At 43.5% G+C, this 17,999-nt stretch overlaps 1 protein-coding gene across 1 annotated transcript in view; it reads left to right on the top strand.

Moving 5' to 3' along the window:
- HHAT (hedgehog acyltransferase) overlaps positions 1–17,999 on the top strand; it is a 308,816-nt gene that overhangs the window by 62,255 nt on the left and 228,562 nt on the right. The window contains exons 5-7 of the mRNA XM_041771025.1: positions 2,902–3,096; positions 5,315–5,530; positions 13,588–13,759. Of these exons, the coding sequence (XP_041626959.1) occupies positions 2,902–3,096; positions 5,315–5,530; positions 13,588–13,759 (583 nt within the window). The remainder of the gene's footprint in view (positions 1–2,901; positions 3,097–5,314; positions 5,531–13,587; positions 13,760–17,999) is intronic.

Below are 17,999 nucleotides of genomic sequence, written 5' to 3'. Positions count from 1 at the left end.
CTCAACTGACTGAGCTGCCCATGTGCCCCATAACACATTTTTTTTTTATTTTTGAAAAGTTAAATAGTTCCTGACATATTTGATGTGAGAGGCTTAATATCTGGTTCTTAAGCATTTTCACTTAGGTAGACAAAAGTTTGAAAAATATATAAGCACTTTTGCAGTAGAAGTAATGGAACAGGGTTGCATGAGGCCTTTACATATGAAAATGATCTTTGCAACACTTGGGTAGAGCCCTCCTCTTCCTCTTCCTCCTCCTCCTCGGAGGAGCAGACCATCCACGACACTGCTTGCTGGTGGGCAGTGTTGCTCTTCTGTTTCCAGTCCCTCACCATACTGATTCCGTCAGGTCCAGACAGGTGTGCGGATGGACAGTGCTTGGAGGAGGGTGTCCTAAGGGCTGTATCGATAGTGGGGACTATCCTCTGATGCCAGTTAGAGAGTAAGGCGTGGATGGTGACCATGCTGTCAGGAGTTTAGTGGAGTTCTAATTTATATAATAGTTCTTTTTTATTTCTAAACCAGTGATTATTTTTTGCATATTTTGCACCTTTTCTTTTACATCACCTGTCTGCCATGGACGTGTATAGTAGAGCTGCCTCTCCCCACTGGGGAGAATGAGTAGGTGATATGAGAGATAGTGGAGAACATGAAGGTATCGTGAGAGCCTTTTCTGTGCTGTCTCGGAACAGCACTGCATGTCGCCTGCCTGTCTTGTTTGGCAGGAGGAAGACCGTAGGGGATGAAAATTGGGGGCAGAGTTGTGTGCCTGGACGGTAGCTTTGGTGAGTTTGATTAAATTCATTCGTCAGAGAATCTGGTTCGGCTTTTTCCAAATCAGAGCCCCTTAGTCTGTGGTTAAATTCCCAAGTGGAAGCCGAACAAACAGCCTTCTTCCACATGGATCAAATAACACTTAATAAAAATGTAGTCGTGTCTATGTATGTAGCCATGTGTGCCTGGAAAAGGATTCTTGGTGGTAAAAGCTGTAGATCATGTTGGAAAACCTTTATTTTTCTTTGTTAAAACCAGTTCTTAAAATGGTCTTTGGCAACCTTGTTTCTTATCATTGGACTCTACCCAGAGGTGAGTGTTTGGGGGAAAATTTGAAGCAAATTTATGTGACTGTTTTCTGCAGGCAATAGGATGGAAAAACAGTAAAACTGAATTGCAGATTTCTCTGATTCTTCTAGGGACTTAAAAGTGCCTGACCTAGTTGCTCAGTTAAAATGTTCTCTCTTGGAGTGTAGGTTTGGGAAAGAATTGTACTTAGACAATATTTTGGAAGAGTTAGCATCTAAAGCTAGGATTTATAGTCTATGGTCCACATTGGTCTTTGCCTTAAAGAATTCTTGTTTTCACAATGAATACCCACCATTTGCTTCGACATGGATGGAACTGGAGAGTAGTATGCTGAGTGAAGTAAGTCAATCGGAGAAGAACATTATATGGTTTCACTCATACGGGGAATATAAAAAATAGTGAAAGGGAATAAAGGGGAAAGGAGAAAAAATGAGTGGGAAAAATCAGAGAGGGAGACAAAACATGAGAAACTCCTAACTCTGGGAAACGAACAAGGGGTAGTGGAAGGGGAGGTGGGAGGGAGGGATGGGGTGACTGGGTGACAGGTACTGAGGGGGGCACTTGATGGGATGAGCAGTGGGTGTTATACTATATGTTGGCAAATTGAATTCCAGTAAAAAATATACAAAAGAAAAGCTACTGAAAACTTAAAAAAAAAAAAAGAATTGTTTTCACAAGACCTAAATTCAAGTATCCCCCACTTTAAACTCCATATATTCCTGGAAACCATATTTTAAAGTACACACCAAAAAGGACCCATCGTATTCCCTATAGGAATAATAACTAGTATTTGTATTGCCCTTACTATGTACGCAGAGACCGTTGTAAACATTTCACCTGCATTAACAATCCTCACAGCAAGCTCATGAAATAGATACCATTATCCTAATTTTACATATGAGAAAACTGAGGTAGGGAGAGATTAAGTACCTTGCCTGGAGTCACATGGCTAGTTAATGGGGACAAAGGGATTTATTTTAGGCAGTTGGACTTTAAAGCTTGAGTGATTAAACCACCATAATATGTTGCCTCTCAAATAATGTCAAAACATTATTGTGGTTTTTAAGTAAGGATTTACCAGCCAGATATGACCAAGTATAGATAATAAAAGCAAAGACATGTTTAGTTATTCAATGTCAAATAGCTATAAAACTTAATTGGATAGAAAAATATTCTGATTCTTCTAAAATGGGGATGAACATGCCAATCAGATTGACTATGCAAAGGCCTCGATACTCTATAAAGCACATAAGATACTTTTTCTGCGACATAAATTTGACCGTAAACGATATGCTAGTAAAAATGTAGAGTGATATTTTCATTTAAATCTCTGGTTTAGACTTTGAAAGCTGTTTGTGTTTTGAATGTCCCACTTGTCTTGAAGAGACACTAATACTTTCACCTTCACTTCTGCAGGATAGTGTATGTAGGGGCTAGGATTTCAGATTGGTAGTTTTTCCAGCTGTTTTTTGGCTTCCATAGAGTCTGTTGAGAAATCAGCTAAATATCTTGTTGGAGGGGATCCAGTGGTGGGTGGCTTTGGCAGAAGGCTGGAGAGTGGCTCCTTGCTTCTGGGGGGATCTGGGGGGAGTTCTGGGGTAGGCAGCCAACATTCTGGGGATCGTGTGGAAGGTCCTTCTGAATCCTGTGTTGCCCTAAATCCCCAGGGCGGTGAGAATAGTCTGGTTAATGGATCGCTAAGCATTGTGCTCTTCTCTATAGAATGTTTAATAGCAATACCCAGTAGCTCACTCCTTTCTCTTTTCTTCCCTGCCCCTCCCTCTTTTTCTCTCTCCCTGGATTCCTCCCTGTCTGCAGCACAGACCCTGGATCCTGGGGGCTTATGGAATGTGGGCCTCCTGGTGTGTGCTGGGGGCCCACGGCACGGCCATTATTTTTCTCCACACCCTCATCTCCTTCTGTGTAGCCCAGCTCCGGTCACTGGCCCTCACATGGCTCTGTTCTCTCTTCCTGCTCTCCACACTGAGGCTGCAAGATGTGGAGGAAGTTAAGGTAAGTGTAGCCCTTTTACCCTTGGCAGTGCTTCCTTTGGGCAGACGCCTTCATTTTCAGCCAAGAGTCAGTTGAAGAACCGTGGTGGGGGTCCCTCCAGTGGCCAAGTGGGGTTGATGCATGTGGATCCTGGTGTGTTGCGTTCTGCACACTTGTCTTTTGTATCTTAGCCCTCTGGTTGCCCAGGGTTGACCCTGTACCTCTTTTCCTGGTTTGGTAGGCATGGATGGTGCCAGATGTCGCAGGAGCAGTGGGTAAGGAACAATGGGAAAAGAAAGCAATGGTCTCCTGTGCATTTAATAAAAAAATCATCTGTAGAGTGCTCTACAAGTTACAGGAAAAACTCACATTCCTTATCTCATCCGAGGCACATGATAGCCCTTGAGACAGATAAGGCAGGTGTTTTCCTTGCCCAGAAAATCTTAGGAAGTTTTGATATTCTTTCTTTAGTCGTCATGGAACTGAAACTTCTGGGGTGTCTTTATTTTTATGCACTTGTTCATTCCCTCATTCATTGATACAAGTGACAGCACTCGGATCAGCAAGGTTGGGGCAAAGAACATGATGGGAAAGATGAACCAGAGGGTGAGCTGATTCCTTGGCTCTTCTGGTAACTGTCTTTCCTACTTTTGAAACTGGAGGCAGTCATTCAGCCTGAATCTCAATTTCATCATTTTGAAAATGAAATCAATAGGTGCTTTGTCTTCCTCATGGAGTCGTTCTGAGGCTCTAATAAGATGATATCTGTTAAGTGATTTTGTAAAAATTGTAGCCTTTTGAAAATTCAGTTATTTTTTTCTGTTACACTATTCTTAATTTTTCTTCACTCTCACCGACAGACTGGGGCTAACACTTGAAGCACATATGTCCAAATCTGGACTTAAGAGAGAAAGTAGGGTAATAGCTTCATCTTGACAAAAGACACTTCCCACAGTGATGAACTAGGTGATCATCTAAGTACATGTGCTTAAAAATAGATGTGCACTAAAAATAAAAAGGAATTCATAGCTAACTTTTTGGGGACCTGGCAAATGTAAAAAACAGACTCCAATTATAATTATCATTTGTTTGGGAATAGTTAGCATCAGTTATGGATGTTGGTAGGGAATAAACATTCCATTTATTATGCAGACTAGAGATTTGAAAAATACTGCCCAAGGGGAACAAATGACCAGAAACTAGTTGCTTTGGGTTTTCATGCTTTTGCATGAGTAGTTCTCTCGGTCTTTCTTGGTGGCTGTTGAAGTCCTGGGCATGGAACAGAAACTCTTCACTGCTTAGTTTTTCTGTGGAAAGCTGTTAAAACACCCCCACAGATCACATTCACTGTTCCTTCCTTTGTCCCACTTTTCTATCTTTTATTCCCATTAATTGTTCTTCTCATTAAAAAAGCAGGGGCAGCCCAGGTGGCTCGGCGGTTTGGTGCCGCCTTTGGCCCAGGGCCTGATCCTGGAGACCTGGGATCAAGTCCCACATCGGGCTCCCTGTGTGGAGCCTGCTTCTCCCTCTGTCTCTGCCTCTCTTTGTGTCTCTCATGAATAAATAAATAAAATCTTAAAAAAAAAAGCAGTACATACGGGTTATGGAAAATATTGAAGAATAAAATGATCCATAATTTTACGTCTCTTAGCACTGTTAAGGTTTTACCACATACATATTTTCATATATGCTTGTTATTTCTTATTTCAGCTTGCATTGTAATCATATACTCACATGACCTATCTCCTGTACGAGGATTTAGACACATCGAGGGCAGGGACTATTTTTCTTGACTGTTTCTAAAGCTTATTTGGCAAATCCTCCTCCACAACATGTGGAGCCAAATTAATAACAGAAAAGCAAAAGGAGAAATACGTTTGAAGGCAGGAATCCCATGTGACATTTATAAGCCTCTCTTTGCTTTCTGGATTGCTGGGGGAACTGTCAAAGTACCCACTGGCTGTAGTTAATCTCCACGTCGGGATGAATCTGATAGATGCGTATCTTGGAAAACTTTCATTACAGCCCATCAGGCCTAATGTGAAGTTGATGGGTGGTGGTAGAGCCACTCTTCTGCCCACTGCTTGTTTCTGTTACCGGTGAGATTTACCTGCTGCCCCATGGTTCTCAACTCCCTTTACGGTAGCTGCTCTACCCATGGAAGTGGAGTCCTTCCCAGGGGACTGGGTGGCGTCCTTCCTTGACACCCAAGAGTTGTTCTCTTCTTGTCACTTTGCAGAGAGGGTGGTACCAGACAGAAAATGAGTACTACTTACTGCAGTTCACGTTGACCGTGCGTTGCCTGTACTACACCAGCTTCAGCCTTGAGTTCTGCTGGCAGCAGATGCCGAACGGGCACAGCTTCTACTCCTTTCCCTGGCTGGTGGCCTATGTCTTCTATTACCCCGTCTTCCACAACGGGCCTATCCTCAGCTTCCCGGAGTTCATCGCAAAGGTAGAGCCCATTGGGGACTGGATTGGTATTCTGTGGATTAAGGCTCCATCCTTACTCGTTATGGCCATCCATGAGACTCCCGAGGCTCTTCATTCAGGGGCGCCCTCAAATTTAAAACATGTTATTGTTGAGACTTCCTACGTAATAAATGAAGTACTTAAGGGAAAATAAGTATTTGAAATAAAGGTTAACTTGTCTCTTGCACATGTTGGCTCGAGGAACCCCACACCCTGACTCCTCGATGGGCTCTGGCAACTAGGCCCAATTAGTAACTGGGCGCAGCAAGAAGTCCCAGGGAAAGAAAAAATTGGATTCTGATGGTATTACTTGGAAAAGTGGAAAGGGAAACTGTCTAAGGCTGTTGGTTGGCAAATATCACTTTGTGATATCACTGCTTGTGAAATACCTCTGTCGTCACCTGGGAATTGTTCAGGGTGACCTAGATGAGACAGCAGAGTGGAGTTGGAGGGAGTTTGAACGTAATAATGTGTTTTGGGGTCCAAAAGAGTTTCTGCCCAGGACCCAGCTTCCCTACAGCCTTGTCTGAAGTTCCTGTAAAGCTACCTTTGTCATTCCCACCTCATTTTCCCTCCTACTTCGAATTTTTGTTCTCATTCCACAGCTGGCCTCATGGAACGTGTTTATGAGGTCAGTCAAGGTTTAGTAATCGATAATTACCTAAAACCTGTGTTTCTCTACAGGCAGTCCTACCTCCTACCACCAGAACAAAACAATCTTGATGGAGATGGGGATGACACATATGCACACACATACATGCGCACACAACACAGCATATGTACACACAGAACACAACACATGCCTGTGCACAGCACACACAAGCACATACACACATATGCATACACACACCTGGAAATGAGTTCAAAGTGCAGGGCCTGCAGCCGTGTTGCATTATTTCCTAAGGGCAATGTGTACGGCGCCCCCTGGAAAAGTAGCAGGTTTCTTAGAAATCCCGGATTCTATCTTAAAGATCCTGTGAATTATACATTATACTTAAAAGTATATTTCTGCATTATAACAATAATGTAGTTTTAAAATTGCCAATAAAATTAATTTAATTTTTTTTCCTCCATAGATCTTCAAGTGAGATTTATATTCTAGGCAGATATATGTTTAGCATATGGTTTCTCATACCTCAGTTTGGGTTACATAGGGTCATTCTTCTGTCATGAAGTAATTTGAAGTTTGTGTTTGAGAATTGTATTTAAAATTATTGTGTAAAAGACAGGTGGTTAGTGATGGCAACTGATCTAATTTAGTGGTTCTCAAAGTGAGGTCTTTGTACCACCAGCAACAGGACTATCTGGGAACTTGTTAGAAATGCAAATTCTTGGGATGCCTGGTGGCTCGGCGATTGAGCATCTGCCTTCAGCTCAGGGCATGATCCCGCTGTCCTGGGATTCCTGGGATCGAGTCCCATATGGGGCTCCCTGCATGGGGCCTGCTTCTCCCTCTGCCTATGTCTCTGCCTCTCCCTCTCTCTCTGTGTGTCTCTCATGAATAAATAAATAAATCTTAAAAGAAATGCAAATTCTTGGGCCCCACCTCAGATCTGATTCAGACACTCCAGGGGTAGGGTCCAGCAATGTGATTTATTAGGCCTTCCAGGTGATCCTGCAGCCTGCTAGAGGTGGAGAACCATTGTCCTGAGTTCCTCAGCAGAGCTGGGGGCTGGGGGTGTCCAGGTGTAGGTCAGGCCCTACAGGTTTCTTCCTGTAGGGAGTCAGGTGTGGAGACTGGCTGCATCTCTGTCTTACTCCCTCTTTTTTTCAATCCTTTCAAAATGGAAGCATGTGCTAAAACAGGGAACTGGGAAGGTAAACCGAGACCTGTCTTTGTCTGGGAAGAGTCATAGGAAAGTTGGTCCAGAGAAGGCAAATGTTTAGTAAGCTGCAGGGCAAGTGAAAACAGCCACGAGGCTTCCACATTACAGAAGGTCTTATGGGGCACTGACCCCCTTTGAGAAAAATGGGTCTTAAAAAGGAAGCAGTTAGCTAGGAAGCTAAGCCAGTAGTGAAAGAGTTCCTTCAGGGAGGCCAAGAAGGAAGAGGCTGCTGGGGGAGGAAGAAGGCCAACTGGAAGAACTTGTAAGCAACGTTTGCTCTGAAGGAGGATGTGAGTGAATGAACATAAAGGTAACATGAAATGGCAGTAGTGAAATTCATGGTTCTACGGTGATGGGGTCAACGAGAGCCAGAGAACGAGGCTCTGCCGCCAGGGGGCAGCAGAGCCCCACCGTGGAAACCAACCAGAAGGGGGAACTCTGGTTGATAAAAGACAGTGTTGGGCACACCGTGGGGGGAATGTATCTTTCACCCCATGCAGCTTTTTATTTTTTAATGTGTACATCGCATACACAGGATGAGGGAAGCATAGAGGAGGTGTCCTCTGTGAAGTCAGCCATGTGCAGTTTGCACTCCCATCCTGAGCAGGTAAACGTTTGCCTGTTAAAAGGCCATAGTGCCTGAACTTGGAGGCCATCTCAGATGGCATTTGGAGTTTCAGGAACATGTGCCCCGTTTATTTTTCTCCCATGGTCTGTGGAGCTTAGATACTGAGCGAGGAGGGGTGATGCTAGAGGACGGGGCAGGTTTAACAAGCAGAGGCACTTACCCACAAGGCTTGCTCATTCACTTAGCTTGGAGCCCAAGCAGGTTGAATTGTGCAGTAGAGGCTGGTGTGGGGAAGGATGGTGAGTCTGAATGTGGTAGGACCAGGGGGCTTTTCCTTACAGGGCCCGTGCTCAAATGGTTAGCTTGCACGGTGGCTACGAGCAAAGGCCCGGGAGCCCAGCCCTATTGTTAACAGGGTTTGAATTCCTACTTCGCTTTAGCTTTTGAGAGCATTTAGTGAATTACTTACCTTACTGGTGAAACGGGAAGAATAATAGTACCTCCCTCATAGGATTGTTATAAGGATTAAAGGATTTTTGTATAGGTAACATGGCTTGACATGTGAACACCCTGAAGTGTTAATGATTACTGTTATTGTTGTTGGTAGCCAAAAGCATGTGGCAGTTTTGGGAGAGGTTATTGGAGGAGGTCATGGAGAGGATATGACTGCTGGTTGACCCATAAGCTGAACCCAGGCAATCAGAGGCTCCTCACACCTGGCCCCATCCTTAGAATGTACATCCCACCTGCCATTCCCCACTAGGAGCTATTCCAAGGACACACAGCCTTGAAAGAGTAAGGTGTCATTGAGACCCTTGGACTCGAATATGTGACTGAACTGGGTTAAGGCCTCTATCTAAACTTTTAAGATTTGGTAGGCGGGTGTGGAGATCTTGCAGCAACTCGAGACTAGTCTTGTGTTTAAGTTCCTCTGTTTATTTCATCTGCCACCTACCAATCTGGAGTGCTTTACCTCTTCATTCCCTCCTTGTCCTCCATGTAGAGGGGCCAGTTTCACAGCTTACCCCTTGGTGGGCTCAGACTTAAATGGCTAGGGCTGGTAAGAGCTGGGCAGGCAAACAATGTCCCACATGTGTCACTCAGCATTTGGGGTGGGCTCTGGCTCTAGATGCCAGCTGGAATAATACAGACTGTAATAAAGAACACCAACTGAGCGCTTGCTCCGAGCCAGCTGTGGCATGTGCTAACTCCTTCATCCTCACAGCCACTGGAGAAGAGAGATACAATTGTTACCACCACTTTACAGATGGTAACACAGAGGCAAAGAGAGGCTAATTGAATGCACATTGGGGGTGGAAGGAATCCAGATGCGAGCCTTGCTGCCAGCTGGGCAGCCAGCCCCACAGGAGTTAGAGGCTGCAGTGTGGCCTGGTGGATATCTGGATCTGGAGGCTCAGGCTGGCTAGAGCAGTGGCAGTGCTTATTGTTGTGGCAGAGACCACTGAGTACCATCGGCCTTGGTCTGGATGCCTGGGGAGAGGGAGGTGAGGGCTGATTACAGAACACTCTGCTGGGAGTCGGGTATGATCTGAGACCATGGACTGGAGAGAAGTTTATCTGTCACAAAGGATAAGACTCCTGGCTGCAATGCCCTTGACCCAGGCATAGAGGTTGGAGCAGAGTTGGCAGAGTCAAACGCTGGCTCCAGGGAAGGCTTTTGTTTGGTGCTCTTAAATATATGTATTATTAGCGTGTGAAGGAAAAGAACCTTTCATCTTTTAGAACTGTCATCTTTAATCATCAGACTATCTTTGAAAGGCTTCAGTATTCCTTTTTATGCAATTTGCATGAAATGAGGTTTTAAAATATAATGTGTTTTAAAATGCACTTTGCAGATGAGTTAATGTGTATTTTTTAGTGGAGTCTTAACTAAAAATTCCCATTGATGGCAGTTTCCAATGGTCTTAAGGTTGGCACTCCCCGAGGTTTGAGATATCTCAAATGAAATGCTTGCATGCAGACAAGAGAGCTCATTAGGTGAGCTGTGTATGGCATATCTTTTATTCCTGCTGGATTGACAAGGGACAAATGCTGAATTTTTTAAATAAAAGGGAATCAACTAGATTGAAGGTATAAATGGACTGTAATCATATGACACTAACGAAAGATGAAAAAACTTTTTTAAGTACAAGCAAATAGAGTAAAAAACTGGATTGTTTTCCTTCTCCTGTATTCATTTGTATGATTAAGGAATAGACAATTCTGTTACTCTGAATGAGGAGGCATCCAACATCAAAAGGTAGGCATTGCAGCGGAAAGTTCAGCCCTTCTGGTCCAGTGGTGACACATAATTATACCTTATTAAACCGGGTAGAGAGGTTTTGCCCTGGGGAGAGTAGGTGAGCCATTATTGGGAAGCCAATCAACCACAAAATGTACCTCATGTTTCTCCTTAATTATAGATATTTGTGTCATTTTAGACTGCACATTGTTTGGGGGAAGCTAAGGCAGGCCTCTGAATGGCAATTGCCTGGAGCTAAGAGGGGATTGGGTAGGCATGTTTTCCTGATTGCCTCATGTCGCTCTCTTCCCATCCAGCTGCTTCTCTATTCCCTGGCTTGGGGCTGCACACCCCAGCGATGCTCTGAGGCCTCAGGTACAGATTTGGTCTTCAGGAGACCTGAGCCTGGGGTGGGCTTATGCTCAGGGTCCTACAGGCCATGTGCACAGTTGCTTATTTAGAAACTGGGGACATTTTGTTGTGTGAAGATTGTGTTCTGTCTACGCTGCTTTTGAGGCCACTATCACATTCAGCCAGGGGCCTGCTTCCCTCCAAGAGTGTGGCACCAAGAAAGGGGCCGCCTGTGGTCTGGAATGGTTTAGTTGCCTCTTTGAGTCTCAGCTTAGCTGACTGCCTTGGGGTGAACTCTTCTGGCCTCCGCAGACCAATGGACACTATGTTCATAATCGTTTCCTCATTTGCTGATGGCAGTGAGGTCCAAATGAATTTGCTTTAGAGAACTGGGAAAGAATGAACAAAGAGGAACTCAGCTCCTTGTTGATAAGAAAATCAACAGGTGAGGTGGGAAGTTGAGGAGAAGTAAAGATGGGTCCAGTGTAGGAGAATGAGCATCTTACGTGTAGAAGATGCTAGGCTGCCCAGGGGGGCGGGGGGTGTCCTGAAGCTAGATATTTTTTAGAAGGGTGAAGAAATAGAGGACCTTGCCTCATAGAGAACACTAAAGTCTTCACAATATTGTGAAGTTCCATTATTTTCCCCTTTGATTATAAAAATAAACAACTGTTAAAAGCAGTCTAAAAATCTGACCAAAAGGGGTACAATCACTGTTACCATTTTGGTGTGTGTTTTTCTAGTCTTTAATTATTTAATGCACGTTGGAAAAAGTAGTTTTCATGTCCACATAATATTGAGGTGCGCTCATGCATTTGACCAACCTCCCACTGTTGGACATTTGGGGTATTTCCTTTTCTTCCCAATTCACTAGCAGATGTGAGTGATTGGGCAGGTAGTCATCTCTGCATTGAGGCTTTGTCCATCCATTGGCCTACAGATCCATTGCTGTAGTCGTTGTCTGGTCTTGCAGAGCACACACACTTCAGGTATGCATGCAGATGAAAGCCACCCTCACTTTATGCCTGGAAAGGGATGTGCATTGGGTCATGTAGTCCAGCTGTGGTTGCACAAAGCCCTGATAAGCCCAGTCTTCCTTCTGGGAAAACCCTTCCCAGATAACTTGGCAGATCTCTCCCAACAGTTATGGTTGCTTCTAACAAGGCAGGTGGCTATGGCTGGGCAAAATACCTCCCCAAGGCCAACTGTGGAAAGCTAATGGAAGAAGGAAATTCCTGTTAGTTTGATCAATTTACATTGAAAATATTAAACCAATACACTTCCCTTGGTATAGCTACCTAAGCAGATGGCAAAAGGGAGGAAGCCATTCGTGCAGATGACTGCGATGCCTCTAAACCAGCCAGAATTTCTTAAGCTGGTGTCTTGCCGTGAGAGGACAGTTTGAGAAAGTAGTAGAATGTTCGGTCAAAATGGAGTAAATGTAAATCCCCTGGCGTGCAGATTTCCCCTCCTCCCTGAGGGCAGCGCCTATCATTCCTGGCTGCAGTGGGACCCCCTGCACCTTTGGTGTTCAAGGAGTGTGGGAGCCCAAGAGGCCCTAAGAATGAGCCTTTCCTGTTCGTGTAGCGTCTTGAGCCCAAGTTGTCAAAAGCTAAATCAAGTCCATTTCTTCTGCCAGCGAATGTTTGCTGATCCAACTTCATCATTTATGCATTAGCTTCACCTCTACATTACAAGGCAGGCTTCAGTCTAATAAAATCTTGTCAGAGTAAGATCCAGACCACTTATATGCTTGCTCATTTTTGTGTGTTTGCCTAGTGATGTAAGGCTGAAATTGAATTCACACAAATTTTATAAGGTGCTTATGCATTTCAGCATCTATGTGTTTTAAAGTACTTTTAAAAAAAAGATTTTATTTATTCATGACAGAGAGAGACAGAGACAGAGACATAGGCAGAGAGAGAAGCAGGCTTCCTGTGAAAAGCCTGATGTGGGACTCGATCCCAGGACTCCAGGACCATGACCTGAGCCAAGGTAGACACCCAGATGCCCCTAAAGTATTGTGTATCCCTAGACAGCAGGCAATGAGGCAAGACCCAGAACTCAGCTACTGTGATAAAATTGGTTCTGTGTTGTTCATATGTTGAGTGAACTCTCAGTAGTCTGTCCTTGTCCGTGAATAATAGAAACGTCCTTCTCTCACCTTTGGCATTTGGTCCTGTCCTATGTCCTAATTCTGCCCTGAAACTGGTATGCCTCTGGGATGCCATGAGGGAAGAATGTGAAGAAGGCGCAGTAGGAGGCACCCAGGTTGCCAGATACCAACTACCAATTAGCCTGTGCTATTTATATGCGGGTGCTGTGCTGAGTACTTCATATATATCATCATATTTAGTCATGACCATTTTTTTCACTTTATGTATAAGAGAACCAAGCCTCAGAGAGATTAAGTGACCTGCTCAGGATCACACGGCTGGGTGGTTTGTGCTAGAATCTGATCCCAATTCTGACTGTAAAGTTCATGTTCTTAACTTACATTGCACTGTGTGCTGATTAAGAGACTTGTCCTGTGTACTGTCCTTGTGTTTATTCTGCTTTATTTCAAAAACAACTTCAGTTAAGAGAACACACCCACATCTAAATTTTCCCTTGTTCTCAGGCTCTGTTTCTCCTCCCTTTCTCTTACCAGTCCTGTACCCCTTCCTGACGTGTCCCTACCTTTACCAGCCTTACAGGTGGGTGGGTGATGGATGAAGACAGGCAGTGTGACACCTGAGCCTAAAGAGACCCCAAAGTCCTGAGGGGGAGTACTTCGGGTACCGCCCTCCACGCTGGGTTTTTGCTAGGCCGTTGCTGCGGTGAAGGGATGCAGAACCTACCTTGGTTCTTGATGCTAAACTAGCTCGTAGATCCCACCCAAGCTTGGATGTGACTTTTTCACCCAAGAACAATGAATAACTACACCGACCCTCTGTTGGTATAAGTGGCAATGATGTTTGTGAGAAGTTGACTAGAAATACTGTCTAGGGGACTGTTTGGAAGATTTAAAAAGTCAAGGCACAATCCAATGACTTCTTTTGTTTCTCCTTTAGGTGCAGCAGCAAGAGTACTGCTCGCTGAAGTCCAACCTTTCCGCCTTTGCCGTGGGGCTGGGCCGCCTCCTCTGCTATTGGTGGTTGGCAGAGCTGATGGTTCACCTCATGTACATGCACGCCATCTACAGCAGTGCCTCTCTCCTGAAGGCTGTCTCTTGTTGGACCTTAGGTAATTGTGGAAATTACTGTCAGTGGAACAAGCATCAAGAGTTAGCTTCAGAGTAAGGCTGGGCTGGGTGGCAGACAGGGTGTAGTTGTCTTGAGTAGTCTCTCTCTTTTTTTTTTTTTTTTTTTAACTGACCTCGTTCCTCTGTGGCCAGCTGATGCATGTGTGAGGTGGATGATGGATGTGAGGGCCAGGCTTTGTGGTCTGGGAGCTAAGGGTGGTAGGAATCCCTTTTCATAATGGAATCCTACTAAGCTTACTGGGGTCTGCATCTTTATGGTGTGGCCAGCACTGTAGTTGACAGCAGAGGGCAAGAGATGTAGGGGACAGCCTTCGAGTCCCTGCAAAGAGGCGATGCTCCAGGACTGAGTTGGGCTGTGGTATTCATTGTGGTTCTCGTGCATGATACTAAAGAAGAGAATATGAGCTTTAGGGCGGGACAGACCTGGGCTTGAGTCTCAGCTCCACCTACCACTAGTGGGCTGCCTTTGACGGGTTACTAAACCTCTCTGCATCTTTATCCTGTGAGGGGAACAGCCTTGATTTTGCAGGGTTGTTTTGAGGGCTAAATGGAACCCTGCAGGTGAAGGGCTTAGCTCATAGTGTCTGGTAGATAGAATAAACGGTGTGTGCTAGTGTATATCCCTCTGTTGCCCGCCCCCTTTTTTGGTCTGTGCATTTCTTTATATCTGCAAGAAGGTGGGATGGGAGTAATCTCCTAAGCAGGACACAGTCTCCAGTATAGGACTGGTCTGTGGAGAAACCACAGCTCTTTATTTCTCTGGCCAAAACAGCAGAGACCGTGCCCCTTTCTGGACAAAAATCTCCTATTTCCTTGTTTGCTCTCCTTTTAAGAACTCCTGCGGTAGCTGAATTCAGCCTTGTGGTCTGACCTCCAGCCTGTAGCTCCGCTGGGAAATGTGTGATCTTCCAGTCAGATTAAGCTGCTCCCTATGGAGGGCAAGAGTACAAGCCTGACTCCTTATCTGTTTGGTGATTTATAGATTTTTTTCAAGTCTTGATTGTCCTTGATATCACACATGCTTAATCAGAATGTTTTCAAGGAAGATACCTTTTAGGATTGGAAAAATACTGAGTTGTTTTAATTAAAGTCTCTTTTTTTCCCCCCAACAAGTCCTTTTTTTTTTTTTTTAATAGTTGAGGGTAACTAATACAAGGTTTTAATGAAATGCTTAGACAAACAGAATAGGAGGAAACGATGACATGCTAAATCAGATCCCTGTTGTACTGCACCCAAATTAAACTATCAGTTCATGTGATTTTAACTATAAGTAACAGAAAGCACAACTCAAAATGCGGTTCAAACGATACAGAAAAACCGTTATCTCTAAGGTCAGCACCAGTGGTAGTAAATTCAGTGACTCAGAAGAGTCATTAATGATCCATTTGGGGATCTGTCACTCAGTTTAAGAACTAACCAGAATCCTAGAAGCCCTTTGTTTATTTCTGTAACCCATTACTTTCTGTCACCCTCCTCTCCTGAGTTTTGGTTTAGTCATTCTTTTTTTTTTTTAACTTAAAAATACAGACTTTATTTTTAGAGTTTTAAACACTTCTAGGTTTTACAGAGAAATGGGGAGGAGAGTGTAGAGATTTCCCATGTACTCCCTGACCCTCACATGCACAGCTACCTGCACGAGCAACATCCCCACCAGGGCAGTGTGTTTGTTGTAACTGATGAACCTACATCAACACATCATTATCACCTCAAGTCCATCATTTACGTTAGAATTTACTCTTGGTGTTTGTCCTACAGTCTGTGGGTTTTGACAGATGTATAATGACACGTATCTGCCACTTTAATGTCACAAAGTAGTCTCATAGCCCTGAAAATCCTTGGTGCCCTTTGTTTTTATCCCTCCCTCCCGTCTAACCCCTGACAACCACTGATCCCTTTACCATCTCCATAGTTTTGTCTTATCCAGAATGTTATATAATTGTAATGATACAATATGTAGCTTTTCCAGATTGAAAAGCTTAGTACTCTTATGCATTTAAGGTTTCTCCATGTCTCTTCATGGCTTGATCACTCATTTATTTTTAGCACTGAATAATCCATTGCCTAGAATGTACCAGAGTTTGTCCACTGAAGGACATCTTAGTTGTTTCTGAGTTGTACAATTATGAATAAAGATGCTGCAAACATCTGTGTGCAGGTTTTTGTGTGGACAGGAATTTAAAACTCCTTTGAATAGGTACCACGGAGTACAGTTGCTGGATTGGATGGTAAGGGTATGTTTATTTGTGTAAGAAACTGCCCTACTCAGCCCGGGTGGCTCAGCGGTTTAGTGCGGCCATCAGCCCAGGGCATGATGCTGGAGACCCGGGATGGAGTCCCACGTCGGGCTCCCTGCATGGAGCCTGCCTGTGTCTCTGCCTCTCTCTCTCTCTTTTTCTCTCTGTCTCTCATGAATAAATAAATTAAAAAAAAAAAAAAAAGAAACTGCCCTACTGTTTTCCAAAGTGGCTGTATCATTTTGCATTCCCACCAGCAATGAATGAGTTCCTGTTGCTCTGCATTTTTGTCAGCTTTTGTTGTTGTCAGTGTTTAGGATTTCAGCTATTCTAGTAGCTATAGAGTAGTATCTCACTGTTGTTTTAATTTGCAATTCTCTAGTGACATTTGATGTGAAGCATCTTTTCATATGCTTTTTTGCCATCTCTCTATCTTTGCATAGTGTCTGTTCAGGTCTTTTGCTCATTTTTAAATTGGATTTTTCATTTTTTTAATTATTGAGTTTTAATGATTCTTTGTGTATTTTTAGATAAAAGTCCTTTATCAGATGTATCTTTTGCGAACATTTTCTCCTAGCCTGTGGCTTGTCTTCTCACTCTATTGACAGTGTCTTTCACAGAACAAAAGTTAAAAAATTTTGCAAGTCCAGCTTATCAATTATTTCTGTCATGGATTACGCCCTTGGGGTTGTATCTAAAAAGTCATTGCCACATCCAAGGTCACCTAGATTTTCTCCTATGTCCTCTTCCAGGAGTTTCGTAGTTTTGAACTTTACAGTTAGATTTCTACTCCATTTTCAGTTAGTTTTTGTTAAGGCTGGAAAGTCTGTGTTTAGATTTTTTTTTTTTTTTTGCATATGGATGTTCAGTTTTTCTAGCACCATTTATTGAGAATATCTCACATTGTATTGTCTTTGATCCTTTGTCAAAGATGGATTGACTGTATCTATGGGGGTCTACTTCCGGGCACTCTATTCTGTGCTATTGATCTTTTTGCTTATTCTTTCACCAGTGTCACACTGTCTTGATTACTGTAGCTTTATAGTAAGTCTTTAAGTCAGATAGTGTCAGTCCTCTGACTTTGTTTTTCTCCTTCAATATTGTTCACTTTATTCTGGGTCTTTTACCTCTTCATATAAACTTTAGAAACAGTTTGTTGATATCTACAAAATAACTTGCTAGGATTTTGGTTTGGATTGCACTGAATCTATAGATCAATTAAGAACTGATATTTTGACAATATGAGTCTATGAGCATGAGATACCTTTCCCTTTAATTAGTTCTTTGTTTCAACAGAGTTTTAGTTTTCCTTATATATAACTTGTATGTATTTTGTTAAATTATACCTAAATTTTTTGGGTGCTAATTCATATAATATTGTTTTTGATTTCAAGTTTTTAAAAAAAGATTTTTATTTATTCATTTGAGAGAAAGAGAAAAAGAGAGCATGAGCAGGGGTGAAGGTCAGAGGAAGAGGGAGAAGCTGACTCCTCACTGAGCAGGGAACCCAATGTGGGCCTTGATCCAAGACCCCGGGATCTTGACCTGAGCCAAAGGCCAGCACTTAACTGACAGAGCCACCCAGGTGCCCCTGTTTTTAATACCAAATCCCACGTGTTCACTCTTGGTATATTAGAAAGTGATTGACTTTGGTATATTAACCTTGTATCATGCAACCTTGCTACTCTTGTTATATTAGTTCCAGGAGGGTTTTTTAAAAAATATCTTATTTATTTATTCATGAAAGACACACACAGAGAGAGGCAGAGACATAGGCAGAGGGAGAAGCAAGCTCCATGTAGGGAGCCTGATATAGGACTTGATCCTGGGTCTCCAGGATCACGCCGTAGGCCGAAGGCGGCATCAAACCGCTGGGCCACCTGGGCTGGCCAGTTCCAGGAGGTTTTGTTGTAGTTGTTGACTCTTTGGAATTTTCTACATAGACAATCCTGTCATCTGCAAATAAAAATTTCCTTCTTCCCAAAGT

This window comes from Vulpes lagopus, chromosome 1, assembly GCF_018345385.1.
Source record: "Vulpes lagopus strain Blue_001 chromosome 1, ASM1834538v1, whole genome shotgun sequence".
Lineage (NCBI taxonomy): Eukaryota > Metazoa > Chordata > Mammalia > Carnivora > Canidae > Vulpes > Vulpes lagopus.
This window is presented reverse-complemented; position numbering and strand designations above follow the sequence as displayed.